The sequence below is a fragment of the Parambassis ranga genome, unplaced genomic scaffold, assembly GCF_900634625.1.
Source record: "Parambassis ranga unplaced genomic scaffold, fParRan2.1 scaffold_24_arrow_ctg1, whole genome shotgun sequence".
Lineage (NCBI taxonomy): Eukaryota > Metazoa > Chordata > Actinopteri > Ambassidae > Parambassis > Parambassis ranga.
This window is the reverse complement of record NW_021144797.1, coordinates 992,272-1,008,498: the sequence shown is the minus strand read 5'-3', so window position 1 is coordinate 1,008,498 and position 16,227 is coordinate 992,272. Positions and strand designations below refer to the sequence as shown.

General features: G+C 44.8%; 1 protein-coding gene and 2 non-coding genes across 3 annotated transcripts; 1 reads left to right on the top strand and 2 right to left on the bottom strand.

Moving 5' to 3' along the window:
- Positions 1-3,621: 3,621 nt before the first annotated feature.
- LOC114430576 (piggyBac transposable element-derived protein 4-like) lies at positions 3,622-5,779 on the bottom strand. The gene is made up of 2 exons (XM_028398655.1): positions 4,758-5,779; positions 3,622-4,652 (listed from the first exon to the last, which is right to left on the bottom strand). Exons 1-2 carry the CDS (start codon positions 5,488-5,490, stop codon positions 3,685-3,687), a joined length of 1,701 nt encoding a protein of 566 aa, XP_028254456.1. The 5' UTR covers positions 5,491-5,779; the 3' UTR covers positions 3,622-3,684.
- Positions 5,780-6,664: 885 nt separating this feature from the next.
- trnar-ucg (transfer RNA arginine (anticodon UCG)) lies at positions 6,665-6,737 on the top strand. The gene has a single exon. It is a non-coding gene; the product is annotated as a tRNA-Arg (tRNA).
- Positions 6,738-14,373: 7,636 nt separating this feature from the next.
- On the bottom strand, positions 14,374-14,445 carry trnap-ugg (transfer RNA proline (anticodon UGG)). The gene has a single exon. It is a non-coding gene; the product is annotated as a tRNA-Pro (tRNA).
- Positions 14,446-16,227: the final 1,782 nt, after the last annotated feature.

The window sequence follows — 16,227 nt, the reverse complement described above, 5'->3', positions numbered from 1 at the left end:
GCAAGGCGTCTGGACTTGTAGAGTTTTCGTGAAGACGTTTCGCTGCTCATCCAAGCAGCTTCATCAGTTCTACCTGTTGGTGGGAAACATGGTTTATATGTGATGGAGGACCTCAGTGGGTGGGTCTGGGTAAAACTTAAAAAAAACAATAGCACTAAATGTTTCCATAGTTACCTGTGATGTTCTGGCTGCCTGGGCCAGGTGTGTCTAACGACTGGCTAACGACTGTGAGACTGCCGGAGGGGGACTGGTGACAGCCCTTTGTTCTTGCTGTGAGTATGTGCAAACTTCCTGGAATGGATGAAATCACTGCATTGTATGTGGTAGAAAGATGATGTCTGAGGCCACCACCTCCGTTTTTCCAGCAGGTCTGTAACCACATATAAACCATGTTTCCCCACCAAACAGTATAACAGTATTTCTCACTAAATAAACATACAAGTTTATACAGACTTGGACATTGCACCAAAATAAACCCAATAATATTTCATTCTTTCATCAAACATTACATTTAACACTGAACAAATAATGCAGCTCTATCTTATAATCACACATCAACACATCAGGAGACTTATACATTCAATTGGAGCGACGTAAGTGTCCTATATACATATACTTGATACAAATTACAGCGGAGCATTTCAGCGCGATAATTACTCGAAGTAGCGCGAGATTACCCACAGCTCGGCTATACCACTACTACCTTCCAATTAGCTGCATCGTTAGCTTCTACAAACTATTTTTAAAGTTACTCAAAGTTACCCAAATCATTATGAAATCACTGTCAGCGAATACAGAATCAATACGAAGCTTAAGGCTTTCATTCGTGACCATTTTTAACCAAACACTGACCTGAGAATAATAGAATGTTAGCAAAAGAAACACTGTAGCACTCGCTTCGTTCTCCGGGTTGCTTCTAACAGGAAACAGGAAGTTGGTCCGCAGTAGACAACTGAGGAGTGACAATGACAATGCCAAAGGTTCCACTTACCATTATAACACTTAATTCACTCATATTCGCACAGGCATACCTTTTATAAATGCAAAATAATGATCTTATTACTTATTAAAGTATTACAGCACTGTTAAAGTATCAACAAAATCAAGTTTTTACCTGCTTTTTGATTCTCAAAATACCAAATGTGGTTGCACATATTTGGGTGCACCACACAAGGACTGTAGCAGCATGGCTGACAATGTATGACCCAGATTTGGCTCCATATTGCAGCAGGACAAGGCGCAATGTTTGGCATTGGCACGTGCCAGCAAGGGGGATTAGCTCAAATGGTAGAGCACTCACTTAGCATCAAAGAGCTGCTGGAACACTGACAGCTAATTTAGTTGATGACAACATGTGAATGTCTGTGACCATGGCTGATCCACAGCTGATTGAGGACACTGCTGAACACAGCTTCTAAACAGTCGTTACACAACTAGCTTAACATATTACCCTCATCTCATACACCACAATACTCAATACTGATCATGAATGTCACCTCGGTCTAAAGACTTGTTGAGACAGCATGTGTTGACACAGATTTCAAGATGAGGCACAGAGGGATTTACAGCTGTATCATTCTGCACCGGATGAAGCACATGGTCTGAACCAGGTTGTGTCCTGTGTGTCAGAGAAAGGCTGAAACCCTGCAGCACCTGTTTCTGACTGCTCTGACCACGCTGCCTTCTTCTCCAGTCTGCTCTCCAGTGATGTTGCTCCTTCTTCTTCCCCTCTGATTGAGCGCTGTGCTGCAGCCATTGCAACACCTATCGCACCTCAGAGTGATCCAGCAGTGCCTCATGTTCAGCAGCATACAGTGAGCAGCTTTAATCTCTGGATTGACAGACTTTATCTGCGCAATAACTTGCAGAACAGAAAGTCTTCCAAAATATCGCCTTTCCAGGGATAGCACACCAAAACTATAAACTGAGCAGCACTGGAGATGCTCTGCTCTGTCGATTCATCCAACTGAAAGGAACATTTCATTTTTTTTCTAGCTCTCAGGACGAGAGCTGCTTCAACAGGTATCCACCCTGAAGGACGGCGCCACAGGAAGTTAAAAAGCACTTCTGGTGGGACTCAAAACCGACAACCTTTGAATCACTTCTCCTGTGTTTAACTAGAAGTCCAATGCGCTATCCATTGTGCACCAAAGCCACAAAGCAGTGGCTTTAAAGTATTTTTTTTTTTTTTTCTTAAAGTCAGCATAACAGAGGTTACAGCATCACTGTGTTTCCCCTCAGGGAAGCTGCTTTTTTTTTACTGCCACCCCTGGATATATGCAGTCCAGTGCAGTGAGGCATGCTCTGTTCTGTACAATGGAGAAACCAAACAACTACTCCAAAAACTGGCCTTCAATGTTTGTCAAAGTTTGTCTTCAAACAAGATGCTTATGTTTAAGGCAAATGCTGTGACAGAAACAAGATCTCCTTCAAAGACTAAGGAGGAAAATTCACTGCACACTGCAAAGGCTGCACTAACTTTGCAGTGCAGCCTTTGCAGTGTGCAGTGCGGCCTTTGCAGTGCACCCTTTGCAGTGCGCAGTGCGGACTTTGCAGTGCGCAGTGCGGACTTTGCAGTGCGCAGTGCGGACTTTGCATAGCTTTACAAAGCTAACAAAGTTCTATTCAGACTCATCCCAATCCAGAGCAGTTTTTACACACCCTTGTTCGGGGTGAAGGGGTGGCCTTCTTACACACACCTCCTCCAGCTCTGCACTGTGTGCCCTGGTGGGGCCTCTGCAGTGCGCAGTGCTGCCTTTGCAGTGCTCAGTGCGGACCAGTGCAGCCTTTGCAGTGTGCAGTGCGGACTTTGCAGTGCGCAGTACGGCCTCTGCAGTGCGCAGTGCGGACTTTGCACTGCGCAGTGCGGACCAGTGCAGCCTTTGCAGTGTGCAGTGCGGACTTTGCAGTGCGGACTTTGCAGTGCGCAGTGCGGACTTTGAGTGCGGACTTTGCAGTGCGCAGTGCGGACTTTGCAGTGCGGACTCTGCAGTGCGGACTCTGCAGTGTGGACTTTGCAGTGCGGACTTTGAACGAAAACTCTACAAGTCCTTGCTTCAATCTTCTCTACGTATGATGACCTGGATGACTGAGAATCTTCATCAACAGGAAACATGACCCACAGCCTGAACAAAAATGTGCTTAAAAAAACACATTATGAGGCTGGAAAAATGAATACTTGGATTACTCACACATTGAGTTGTGTAGCATGTATATGATCTCTACAAATCTGGAAGTATTGAGTTGGACTAGTGGCTCAGAAGTGTAGGAGCAGCTCTGGGAGTGAGTCAAATAGAGACAGGGAGATGAAGATTTGCTGAAGTACCATATATATTTAACCCTCCTGTTGTCCTCATATCCTCTATACACCCCGTGTCCTCCCGGTCAAAATGACCCGTCTTCACTAAATCCACAATAATATAAGCAGTTTATTCGATTTTTAAACACCAAATTTTATTTTGCTTGAAGAAACATTAACCACAAAACATGTAAATACTTGAGTTTTCCCTTTTCACCTGCATTTCTATAGTTTTAGAAACAAAACAAATATTCAAAAAGGAATATCGAATGCCTCTTAATTCATCGCAATGAGTTAGATTCTTCTGATTTTTTTTGCCAGTGAACAATGTAAGAAAATATACAATCCAAAAAACAATATAACCCAACTAAACAACAATAATTCAACTAATTAGCACATGTAGGGCAGTATGCAAATGCACAGCTCTTGCAGATATATTTCTTACACCTACTGCACACAGTATGTGTTTTACAGTCCTTCTTTGGCGGGCAGAACTGACATCTCTTTCTTTTACTTGCCCCGGCTGGGGCAGTGGCTGTGGCAGCTGGATCCTCAGGTTGATCAGGGGTTCCTGCACTCTGTATAGCTTTGACAACTGCTGCAGAGGCTTCTGTGCGGGGGAAATGCTTCCTCCTTTCAATAAGTGGTGTTACAAGTGCCTTTCCTAACTGCTCCAGGAACACCCTCCTCTTGTTCTGCTTACGAGGCATCCAGGTTGGGTTGATCTCTCTCCAAATCACAAAGGCATTGTAAGAGGAAACATCAATGATGTTGTGGAAGATGACCAGGGGCCAGCGGGCAGTCATCCTTCTGCAGCTGTAGGTTCCAATCACCTTATCTAGATTGTCCACACCCCCTTTGTTACAGTTGTAGTCTAGGATGATGGATGGCTTCCTGTCCTCACGATCACTAATGCCAGCATCTGTGTGTAGTGTGCTCAGAAGTACTACATTCTTATTTTTCTTTGGGATGTAGGACACTAGGGTGGTGGTGGGTGTGAAGGCAAACTTGGATGAGAAGACCTCTCTCTCCTTTGTTGCAAGCAGTGCAGGTGGGAGCTCAGGCTTGTTCTTTCGAACTGTGCCAACCATGGTTATCTTCCTCTTCAGGAGCTGCTGTCCGAGTTCATAAGAGGTGAAAAAATTGTCACATGTCACATTGTGACCCCTCAGTCCCTCTGTCACATCAAGCACTACTCTCATCCCCTGGTTCTTCTCTGGACCTCCACTGGTCAGCTTCCCAGTGTAGACTTGCATCTTCCAAGCGTAGCTTGATTTGGCATCGCAAGCCACCCATGACTTGATCCCATATTTTGCTGGCTTGCTGGGCATATACTGGCGGAAAGGACAACGACCTTTGGACAGAGATTAGCATCAATAATTTGTATCTGAGTCACAGAAAACAGTCATATAATTCAATAGTGAAAATCACTTTTATTAGAAATATGAAAATAAATTACCTCTAAATGGAACCAGTTGCTCATCCACTGTTACATCAGGCCCTGGGTTGTAGAGGTAGGGCAGCCGCTCCACCCACTTATCCCAGACCTCTCTTATGGCTGCAAGTTTGTCTGTCACACGTCTCGCTGGTCTTGACTCGCGGTTATCAAAACGTAGCAGTCTTGAATAGGTGTGAAAGAGTTTGAGTGGCATTGTAGCTCGGAAAATTGGCCTTCCACTCTCTGCATCCCATAGACTGGCTGCAGCCTCACCTCGGGACCTGTAAACACCTGCTAAGATGAGCAGCCCTAAGTAGGCCCGCAGATCAGTCTCATCCATCTTTTTCCAGCTGTCTCCATTTTTGCGAAAACCCTCCAGATTTGTCATCTCCAGGATTATTTTTTCTATTGCTGGTGTGATGAACAGGTAGAATGTAGAGACAATGTCATGGGCATGAGAAACAGCATATCTTGTGGGTCCTGGGGTCATCTTTATGACATTTTGTTCTGCCTCCCTGCCATGTTGGTCATATGCTTCCGAGAACCATGTTATTTTGCTGTTTTTTGAAAGGAAAGTCTCTCTTTCAGCTTCAGCATTTTCTTCTTCTTCTGAAGATGATTCATCATGCTCTGGGTTGTATTCCTCCCCATCTTCTTCTTCTGATACCACTTCCTCCTCTGAATCAGAGTTGTCTTGCTGGACATCTGAAAAAATCAGCTCCAGAGCCTTTTGGACGTTATAACGTGCACTCATGGCTTCAGCACAGAGAGATATGGGGGTAATGTCATCTGCAGCACCTTTATAACTTCTGGAAATCCACAGATCAAAGGCACTGTCCACGAGAACTCTTGTCTTATTTACGTCTGCTACTGATTGTTTACGTCTGCTACTGATTGATCTGAGGCAGAACTAAAACATTCTCACATTCTGTTGTGTGTAAATAACTCTGTGACTGTGATTTTAGTTGAATTTCACTGTTGGGTCATTTTGACCCGAAGACCACCTTTGTACCTTTTTTTGTACAGCATACATGATAGTGTGAACAAAGGCATCAATTCACTTTTTTTAAAGTTTGGGTCAATCTAGGAAAAGTCATAAAATTTCAAGTACAAAAATTATCATTAAGGTCATTTTTTGGGGTTTTTAAACACAGTAGCGGGTCATTTTGACCCGAGGACAACAGGAGGGTTAAATGACACAGACAAAAGACAAACAGTTAACAAAACCCCACTATTATAAATGGCCGTTCATATCCATCATGATCATACTGCAGTTCAATAATAAACACTGTTTCAATTGTCCATGCTTGTAAACACACTGGTGGCCCTGATGCTAGGTGCACAGGAAACAAACAGGAAGGAAAATCCCAAAAAATAATTGAAGTCAAACGTGTGTAGGCAATGGGGGGGGGGATCTGGGCTAGATCCAGACACTGAGCTGAATCGAAGCTGAATTTATTTTATCAGTGTTATGACCCGCTCGTTCTGATCACAATAATAGTCGGACACATGCTATTAAATTAAATAAAGCAATTCATTTATTTGACCAAAGCAAAACAACCAAAACGAACACTGAGACGGCCGAGCACACAGGAGGCAGGTGGTGAATGCAGGAGAAGAGAAGAGACTGCAGTGCAGGATCAGGTGGAGCTAAATACTTCATTCAGAACACTGGCCAGGGGTTCTGCCTCTGCAATCAACACAGCTCCACCCTGATGGAACCCTGCAACCAGAGTGGAACAAACACAACAAGCACTAGGCCCTGTGGCCGTCACAATCATGAATATATCTTTCCTAACTTATCCTTTGCTGTCTGTAAATGTCTCCACACATAAAGACTTTGGTAGTTGGCTCCTATAGATCGACATTCAGTACATTTAATTTGAAGAGACAACGGTTTCTACAGGAAAATTTTATGTGACATGCTAGACCACGTGGCCTAATGGATAAGGCGTCTGACTTCGGATCAGAAGATTAAGGGTTCGAGTCCTTTCGTGGTTGAGGTTTTATACAGGTATGAAACCTCTTCACCAACCTGTATCTGTAGTTTATCTACAACTCACTTCCACTGCTAGAACCTTTAGTGGGTCTACTACTACACTACTACGCCAGTTTGGAGTCGCCCTCAGAACCTGAGACCATCTTCCTCCTTCTCTTTTCTTTGGCACAGTCACCTGTGAGATTGAGGCTCTGATCCAGGTAACGGTCCTGATAACTGTCTGTCTTGATGGGTTCCCTCAGTGTGCAGGGGGGATGGATGGGAGTCATATTCCCATTATTGCTCCTAAGGATAACCATGCTGACTATTTTTTATTTATTCAACATCTGTCCAGTCAGCAGTCTTCCCCATGATTGTGTCTGCTTTGCAGGTGTTTTGAGTTCATCATCTGATCACAGTGTGACATCATTAGTTTATAATATTGAACTTTTCCACAATATTCTCATTTATGGAGATGCACCTGTACATGGTGGCTGATTACGATAACAAACTGAATGAAGTGCTGTGAAAAAGAGTAAAATATACAAACATGAGACAGTGGGGACGTGATTTTGGATTCAATCGCGTCCATGACTCTCAAGCCTGTAAGGCTGCAGAAAGAGCCTTGGCTCAACGAGTCCACTCGTGCGCTCAGACGCGCATCTAGGCAGGCAGAGAGGAGATGGAAAAAGGACAAACCTAAAATTTTGTGGGATCTCCTCCAAAACGATCTCACATCATACCAGCAGGCTGTTAAAGCTGCAAAGACAGAATATTTCTCCGCATTGGTGCCTGCAAATGCTCATAAGCCTCAGGTTCTTTTTAATGTGTTTGATTCTCTGGTGAATCCATGTGATACTGTCTGTATTGAGCCGTCTCCTACTCTGTGCAAGGCTTTTAATGAATTTTGTATTGGTAAAATTTTAGCATTTAGACACCCGCTCTCGCAGTCTGCCCAGGACCCCTCAGCTCTTCTCCCAGCTCTGCTGTCTTTGACAAATTTGAGCCTGTCTCACTATCTCACCTCACTGAGATTGTTAAAAATTTACGGCCTGCCACTTGCCAATCTGACAGCATTCCATCCCGTCTTTTTAAAGAGGTCTTCTGCACAGTTGACACTTTTAGCTTACAATTTATAAATCTGTGTCTGAGCTCTGGATCTGTTCCATCCTCTTTTAAACATGCCACGGTGCAGCCTCTTTAAAAAAAAGAAAGGCCTAGACCCCTCGGTTTTAACCAATTTCCAAGCTCCCTGCACCTGTACATGGTGCACCTGTACATGGTGGCTGATTATGATAACAAACTAATGAAGTGCTGTGAAAATGAGTCAAATATACAAACATGAGACAGTGGGGACCTTGGGTAGCTCACATGAACAATGACTGACATTTCTTCCTAAACTCAAGGTCCATTTATCTTAAGGCATGCACATTGTTTCACATAAAGATAATAAACTTATTGAATAGAAGACAGAAAACTTACCAACAGTAGTTTCAAGCAGAGGCAGATGGCGGGTAGGACAGAGGCTGATCTCCTGCTCATGCTCTTGCTCTGCTAGTTGAACTCATTCGGTTTGAGAGGGCCACGGGAGTCAAAGCAAATATATATTTATGTTACATCTGCTAAACATATTTGGGTATTGTTGGAATTAATAACATTTTCATAAGACAAACAAAATAATAATGTTTCACCTCTAAGAGGGGCTTGAATCAGTTTTTTGAGTGCAGTGAGTCTGCTCCCCTATGTCCTCAACATGTGTTTTTAGCATTACATCCCAGTCAGTGGTGTCAAAGCAGTCCCTCAGACCATCCTCTGCCTCAGGTGACCACTTCCTGATTGAACGTGTGGTTTTAGACATCCTTTTGACCAGGGGGTGTACTGTGGCTGCAGGTGAACCAGAACCATAAACGCCTCGGGGTGCTTTGTCTGCAGTCTTGCTGTTACTGTGTGTATCTTCTCATAGGCAGCTGATGCGTCCGCGCTCGGTGGGGCGTAAACACAGAGCACGATCACGTGACTTAGCTCCCTCGGCAAGTAATATGGCCGCAGGCTAACAGTTCCAAGTCCTGACAACACAGTACCTTTTTCACTGAGACATGTCCTGGGCGTTCATTCACATATATGATGAACCTCTGCTCTTCCCACAAGCGTTCATGTCTCTGTCGGCTCTCACAGCAGTAAAGCCTGGTAGATCCACGTTAGCATCCAGTCTCATATCAGTGAGCCACGTCTCTGTGAAGATGTATAAGCTGCACTCACGGTAACTCTGTTGATTGTTCAGCGCAAACAGCTCATCCATCTTATTCAGTAGTGAGTTGACATTCCTTATTATTGCCGAGGGGATCATTGGCTTAAAATGTCTACCTGCAGCCTTTACTTCCGACATTAGTCCTCAGTGCAAAGACTTTTTCTCTTGGTGGAGTGGTAACGTATTGCGTCAGTGGGTAACGTATTGCGTCACTTCCTGTTTCGACACTGTCCTGTTTGTTCACTTGGTGTGCGCTGTTGGTGCTACGGACTTTCTGCATTAGACATATTGTGTTTGCTTTTATTGTGGTAATACACAAGCACCGTAGTGTTAGAGTTAAGTGCACCAGTTTCTGGGTTCCCTTCTCGTTTACCACTGTAGCGAAGCTTACCGTAATTTAGCGGTTAGCATTAGCGCTTAGCATGGCTTCTTCCACTCGCTCTGCATCTCCCTCTCCTGCTCACTGCACGGTGTGTGACATATTCAGCTACTCCTCTGCCTCCTTTAGTGAGCGTGAGGTGTGCACAAAGTGTAGCTTATTCACAGTCTTGGAGGCGAGGCTAAGCGAGTTAGAGGGTCGGCTCCGCATGTTAGATAATAGACCTGTAGCCACAGCAGCTAGCCAGCAGCAGTTAGCCTGTGCGGACCAGCCTGCCTTAGCTGATGTTATCCGCACCCCGGCAGCCCCTGAGCAGCCGGGAAGTCAGAGAGGTTGGGTGGCGGTTCGAAGGAAGCGTAGCCCGAAACAAAGGCCCGTGGTTCACCACCAGCCGCTTGATATATCGAACCGTTTTTCCCCACTCGGCGACACACCCGCTGAGAAGCCGACCCTGGTTATTGGCGACTCTGTTCTGTGGCATGTAAAGCCGACACCAGCGGCTATAGTTAAGTGCATCCCGGGGGCCAGAGCGGGCGACATAGAGGGTAGCCTGAAGCTGCTGGCGAGAGATAAGCATAAATACAGTAGGATTATAATTCACGTCGGTGTTAATGACACCCGGCTTCGCCAGTCAGAGGTCACTAAAGTTAATATTGAGTCGGTGTGTAATTTAGCTAAAACCATGTCGGACTCCGTAGCGTTCTCTGGTCCCCTCCCAAATCTGACCAGTGATGACATGTTTAGCCGCATGTCCTCGCTCTGTCGCTGGCTGTCATGGTGGTGTCCAGAAAATAACGTGGCCTTTATAGATAACTGGGAAACTTTCTGGGGGAAACCTGGCCTTATTAGGAGAGACGGCATCCATCCCACCCAGGGTGGTGCAGCTCTGATTTCTAGCAACATAGCCAAGTTTATTAGACCAACCTGACAACCCAGGGTCGAGGCCAGGAGGCAGAGTTGCTGTCCTACACACCTCTCTGCTGCTTCTGGAGGACTGCCGCCCTCAGTTAGAAACACATTAAACACAAATACACATAGAAACACTATGCTTAATAATGTTATAGAAGTGGTGACGGTCACACGTCCTCCCACAGTTCATCAAGCACACAAGTTAAGATATATTAATCATAATAACCTCATAAAAATACACACTAACACACACAAACACATAGAACAAGGTAACAGAACACTCAGGTGTGGATTGTTTAACATACGATCCCTACACTCTAAGTCGCTCTTAGTTAATGATCTAATTATTGATCATCACACTGATATACTTTGTCTCACTGAGACTTGGTTACAGGGTGAAGAATATGTTGCTTTAAATGAATCAACTCCGTCCTGTTATATTAACTGTCATGTTCCTAGAGTTACAGGTCGCGGAGGAGGAGTGGCAGCAATCTACCGCTCCAGTCTTCAGATGAATCCTAAACCTAAGTCTACTCATACTTCTTTTGAGAGTCTCACTCTCAGCCTGTCTCACGGAAGCTGGAAGAAGTCAGAATTTGTTTTACTCGTCGTAGTGTATCGTCCACCTGCTGCTGCTTATTCAGAGTTCCTGCTGGAGTTTTCAGACTTCTTATCAAGTTTAGTGCTTAGCACAGATAAAGTCATTATAGTGGGTGACTTTAACATTCATATGGACGTCGACTCCGACAGTCTGAAGATTGCCTTCAACTCACTCTTGGATTCAGTTGGGTTCTCTCAGTTAGTAAATGAACCCACACACTGTCACAGTCACACCCTCGACCTGGTTCTCACCTACGGCCTGGAAGCTGAGAACCTGCTAGTGTGGTCTCAAAATCCTGTTCTTTCAGATCACTCATTAATAACTTTTGACTTCTCTCTTTCAGACCTACCAGCACCTAAGGAAAAGGTCTACTACAGCAGATGTCTGTCTGAAGACGCCATAAATCAGTTTAGGACAGCAATCCTACCAGTACTCCCCACAGTCCCAAGTACTGATGGGGGTACCAACTTAAATGTTACTCCTGCAGAGCTGGACCGCTTTGTCAACAACACTGCAGACACACTACACTCAGTCTTAAACAGGATTGCTCCACTGAAGAAGAAGAAAACTACAAACCAGAAGAGGCTAGCTCCGTTGTACAACTCAAACATCCGATCACTGAAACGGATTACACGTAGGATGGAGAGGATGTGGCAGTCCTCTAAATCAGATGACTCCCGGAGGGCCTGGAGAGACAGTCTGCTGACGTATAAGAAGGCCCTTCGTAAAGCCAGGACAGCCTACTATTCATCACTAATAGAAGAAAACAAGAACAACCCGCGCTTTCTCTTTAACGTCGTGGCCAGGCTGACAAAGAGCCACAGCTCTGTGGAGCCTCGCATTCCTGCAGCTCTTAGTAGTGAAGACTTCATGAGCTTCTTCACTGATAAAATCACCACTATTAGAGGACAAATCAACCACAATCTCTCTGTGACCGCTGAGGATACACCGCCACTTCTGGAAACGGATCCTGATCTAACTCTGGACTGCTTCGCGCCCATCGGCCTCCCTGAGCTGACCACCAGCATCTGCAAGTCTAAACCTACTACCTGTCTTCTGGATCCGATCCCTTCACAGCTCCTCAAGGATGCTATTCCTCTGATCGGAGACTCTATATTAGGACAGATCAACTTGTCTCTGGGAACAGGATATGTACCACAGGCTTTTAAAACTGCTGTGATCATTCCGATACTTAAAAAACCTTCACTGGACCCGGACGTCCTAGGAAACTACAGACCGATCTCCAACCTCACCTTTATCTCCAAACTACTCGAAAGAGCTGTTGTAAGTCAGCTAAACGACCACCTGTGTAGTAACAGTCTGTTTGATGCTTTCCAGTCTGGTTTCAGAGCCCATCACAGCACAGAAACAGCACTGCTTAAAGTCACCAATGACCTCCTCATGGCATCGGACCGGGGTCTCGTCTCTGTACTCGTTTTACTGGATCTCAGTGCTGCCTTCGACACCGTAGACCATCGCATCCTGCTACACAGATTGGAACACGAGATCAGGATTACAGGAACAGCACTGCGCTGGTTTAAATCATATTTAGCTGACAGATTTCATTTTGTTCACACTAACGATGTGTCTTCCACAGGTACAAGGGTTAACCACGGTGTTCCACAGGGTTCTGTGCTCGGACCGATCCTGTTCACCCTCTACATGCTCCCTCTAGGAAACATCATCCAGAAGCACGGCATAAACTTTCATTGTTATGCTGATGATACCCAGCTGTATTTATCCATGAAGCCTGAAGAAACGGAGCCGCTAGTCAGACTACAGGCGTGTCTAAAGGACATAAAGGACTGGATGTCCTCCAACTTTTTACTATTAAACTCGGACAAGACTGAGGTCATTGTTTTTGGACCGAAACATCTCAGAACTAGTTTATCAGATAATACTTTCTCCCTGGATGGAATTACTCTGGCCTCCAGTACGACTGTGAGGAACCTTGGAGTTATCTTTGATCAAGACATGTCGTTTGTCTCTCATATTAAGCAGGTCTCCAGGACCGCTTTCTTTCACCTGCGTAATATTACTAAGATCAGGAGCATCCTCTCTCAGAGTGATGCTGAAAAGCTCATCCATGCTTTTGTCACTTCAAGACTGGACTACTGCAACTCTTTATTGTCAGGATGTCCACATTACTCCATCAACAGTCTGCAGCTGATCCAGAACGCAGCAGCTAGAGTTCTGACAGGAAGCAGCCAAAGGGATCATATCTCTCCTGTCCTAGCGTCTCTTCACTGGCTCCCAGTGGACTCAAGAATACACTTCAAGATCCTTCTTCTAACCTACAAGGCTCTTCATGGACTTGCTCCATTGTATCTGCAGGACCTGATTGTACCATATGTTCCTAATAGGACACTCAGATCTCTGAGTGCAGGTTTACTAGTAGTTCCTAGGATTCATAGAAGTAGAATGGGAGGACGAGCTTTCAGCTATCAGGCACCGCTATTATGGAACCAGTTACCAATCTGGGTCCGAGAGGCAGACACTGCCTCCACCTTTAAGACTAGACTTAAAACTTTTCTGTTTAGTAAGGCGTACAGTTAGCCTTAGACCTAGTGTGTAGCACAGCTATGCTGCTCTAGGCCTACGTTGTCGGGGGGCACAAACATGATCCACTGAGCAGTTTCCCTCTCACCCTCTAACCTCTCCTTTTCTCTCCTTAGTCGGGCTCACACTGGTCTCAAGACCTGGATGATGACCTGCAGTCCGGCCCGTGAAGTCTCTCTTGCTCTACATTGTCGGGGGGGCACAAACACGATCCTCTGAACACCCTCTGACCTCTCCTCCACTCTCCTTAGTCTGGATCATACTGGGTAATATCGTCTCATAATCTGTGTTAACTGTCTTCCTTGTAGTTCTGTGCCTCGCTCTCGCTCTCTCTCTTTGCAGGTCTCAAGACCTGCATACTGACCTGCAGTCTCTCCTGTGCTCATCGACTTCACTAGCCCCTGCTGCTCATCTTTACTATCAAATTACTATTCCTACTTATGGACCGACGATATATATAGATATCTATTGCAATATAATCACTGTTTCATCTTGCTGTCATGTTTGCTCTGTACTGTATCATGTTTGTATCATGTTTGCTCCTCTCTCTCTCTCTCTCTCTCTCTCTCTCTCTTTCTCCTTCATCCTCTCTCTCTCTCTCTCTCTCTCTCTCTCCCTCATCCTCTCTGACTAGCAGCAGGACTGGTTCCCCCTTAAGTTGACGGGTCCTGCTCAAGGTTTCTTCCTCTTAAAGGGAGTTTTTCCTTGCCACAGTGCTCTTAGGGGGGTTCCTGTGAAGCGCTTTGAGACAATGTCTGATTGTAATATGCGCTATATAAATAAAACTGAATTGAATTGAATTGAATTGAAGAAACAATATCAGTTCTAGAATGATTGCTTCTAGGAGTTTGAGCAGACTGCTGTTTACAGGGTCTAAATTGGAATATGAACCTATTTGGGTTGAAGATTATTCCTGTAAATGTAAACATTTTCAGTATCTAATCTACTGAATTTCAAAGAGAAGGGCTCATCCGGGATTTGAACCCGGGACCTCTCGCACCCAAAGCAAGAATCATACCCCTAGACCAACGAGCCACATGTGACTTCTTGCTTTTTATGTTTCAGTTGGTGGAATAACAACACAAAGCACATGTTTTTCTTAGTTTGACATTGGTAAAGATATGTACAAAGATTTCTGGTTAGGAATATATAGTGTTGCTCCTGAAGAGGGACTTGAACCCTGGGCCCTCAGATTAAAAGTCTGATTTCCTGCAAGATCCACCCACAGAGATCCTGAACACATAAAACTCAGATTCCCAACCAGAATAGTAGCAGAACTGAAGACACCACTTGGAGGAGTGTCTTCAAAAACCAATCCTTGAGTCCAATGTACCAACCAGCACACAGTAAGTGAAACAGGCATGTCCACGCTTCAACAATGAAAACACAGATTGGCCGTATGGGGATCGAGCTAATCGGTCGAGCCCTATTGATTAAATGATGTTATGATGTTATTCGGGAATTCTGCCTATCATTCCGGAATACTGATGTCTATACTGGAATGCTACTGTTTATTCTCGATTTCTGCATTTCATTCCAAAATTTTGTCTTTCATTATGGACTGCTTTTCATTCTGGAATGGTGTCTTTCATTCCGCAAATCTGCTTTTCATTCTGTTATGCTGACTTTTGTCCTGGAATGTTGCCTTCCATTTTGGAACGCACGCTTCCATGACATCACAGGCCGCTGTTGGGTTAGGGGTTTAATCCCAGAATTTTGTCTACCATTCCAGAATCCTGCCTATCATTCTGGAGTGGGTGGATGGATGTCTATTCCAGGATGCTCTCATTCTAGATTTCTGCCTTTCATTTGGGAATGCTTTCTTCCATTCTGGGATGCTTTTCATTCCAGAATGATGTCTTGCTGACTTCTGTTCCACTATCCAGAGTGTTATTCGGGAATTCTGCCTATCATTCCAGAATACTGATGTCTATTCTGGAATGCTGCCACTTATTCTGGATTACTGCCTTTCATTCCGGAAATTTGAATTTCATTCTGGAATGCTTTTCATTCCGAAATGCTGCCTTTCATTCTGCAAGTCTGCTTTTCGTCCAAGGCGCTGTGTTAAAGTTGCAGTCTCCACTGGAGGACAATCCTGAGACAGAAACTGGTACACCCAAAGGATAAAACTCCCAGGGAGAAACACAGCAATATCATATATGCAGTCCAGTGCAGTGAGGAATGCTCTGATCTGTACATTGGAGAAACTAAACAACCACTCCACAGAAGAATGGCTCAGCACAGGAGAGCCACCTCCTCAGGACAAGACTCAGCTGTTCACCTCCACCTCAAAGACAAAGGACACTCCTTTGAGGACAACAATGTTCACATTTTAGACAGAGAGGAAGTCAAGGAAGCCATCTATGTTAAGCTGGTAAAACCTTCTCGAGGTGGTGGCCTCATCTTTTTACCACATACAAAGCAGTTATTTCATCCATTCCCAGGAAGTTTCACTCCAAGTCACATGCTAACAGCAAGAACAATGGGCTGTCTACCAGCAGTCTCATAGTCGTTAGCCAGTCATTAGACACACCTGGCACAGGCAGCCAGATCATCACAGGTAACTATGGAAACATTTAGTGCTATTGTTTGTGAGTTTTATCCAGACCACCCACTGAGGTCTGCAACCACATATAAACCATGTTTCCCCACCAACAGATCAACAACTGATGAAGCTGCTTGGATGAGCAGCGAAACCTCTTCAGGAAAACTCTACAAGTCCAGACACCTTGCTTCAATCTTCTCTACAAACATGCCAAAGCAAACAGTTTTTACCAACAATGTTACACACTGAGTTTTGAAGGTCTTAACCACTAG

Excerpts from the sequence above, each read along its gene's own strand:
- LOC114430576 (XM_028398655.1), bottom strand. The coding sequence starts at position 5,490 with ATGAGTGCACGTTATAACGTCCAAAAGGCTCTGGAGCTGATTTTTTCA. Across the intron at positions 4,653-4,757 it reads GCAACTGGTTCCATTTAGAG|GTCGTTGTCCTTTCCGCCAG; the intron begins GTAATTTATTTT and ends CTCTGTCCAAAG.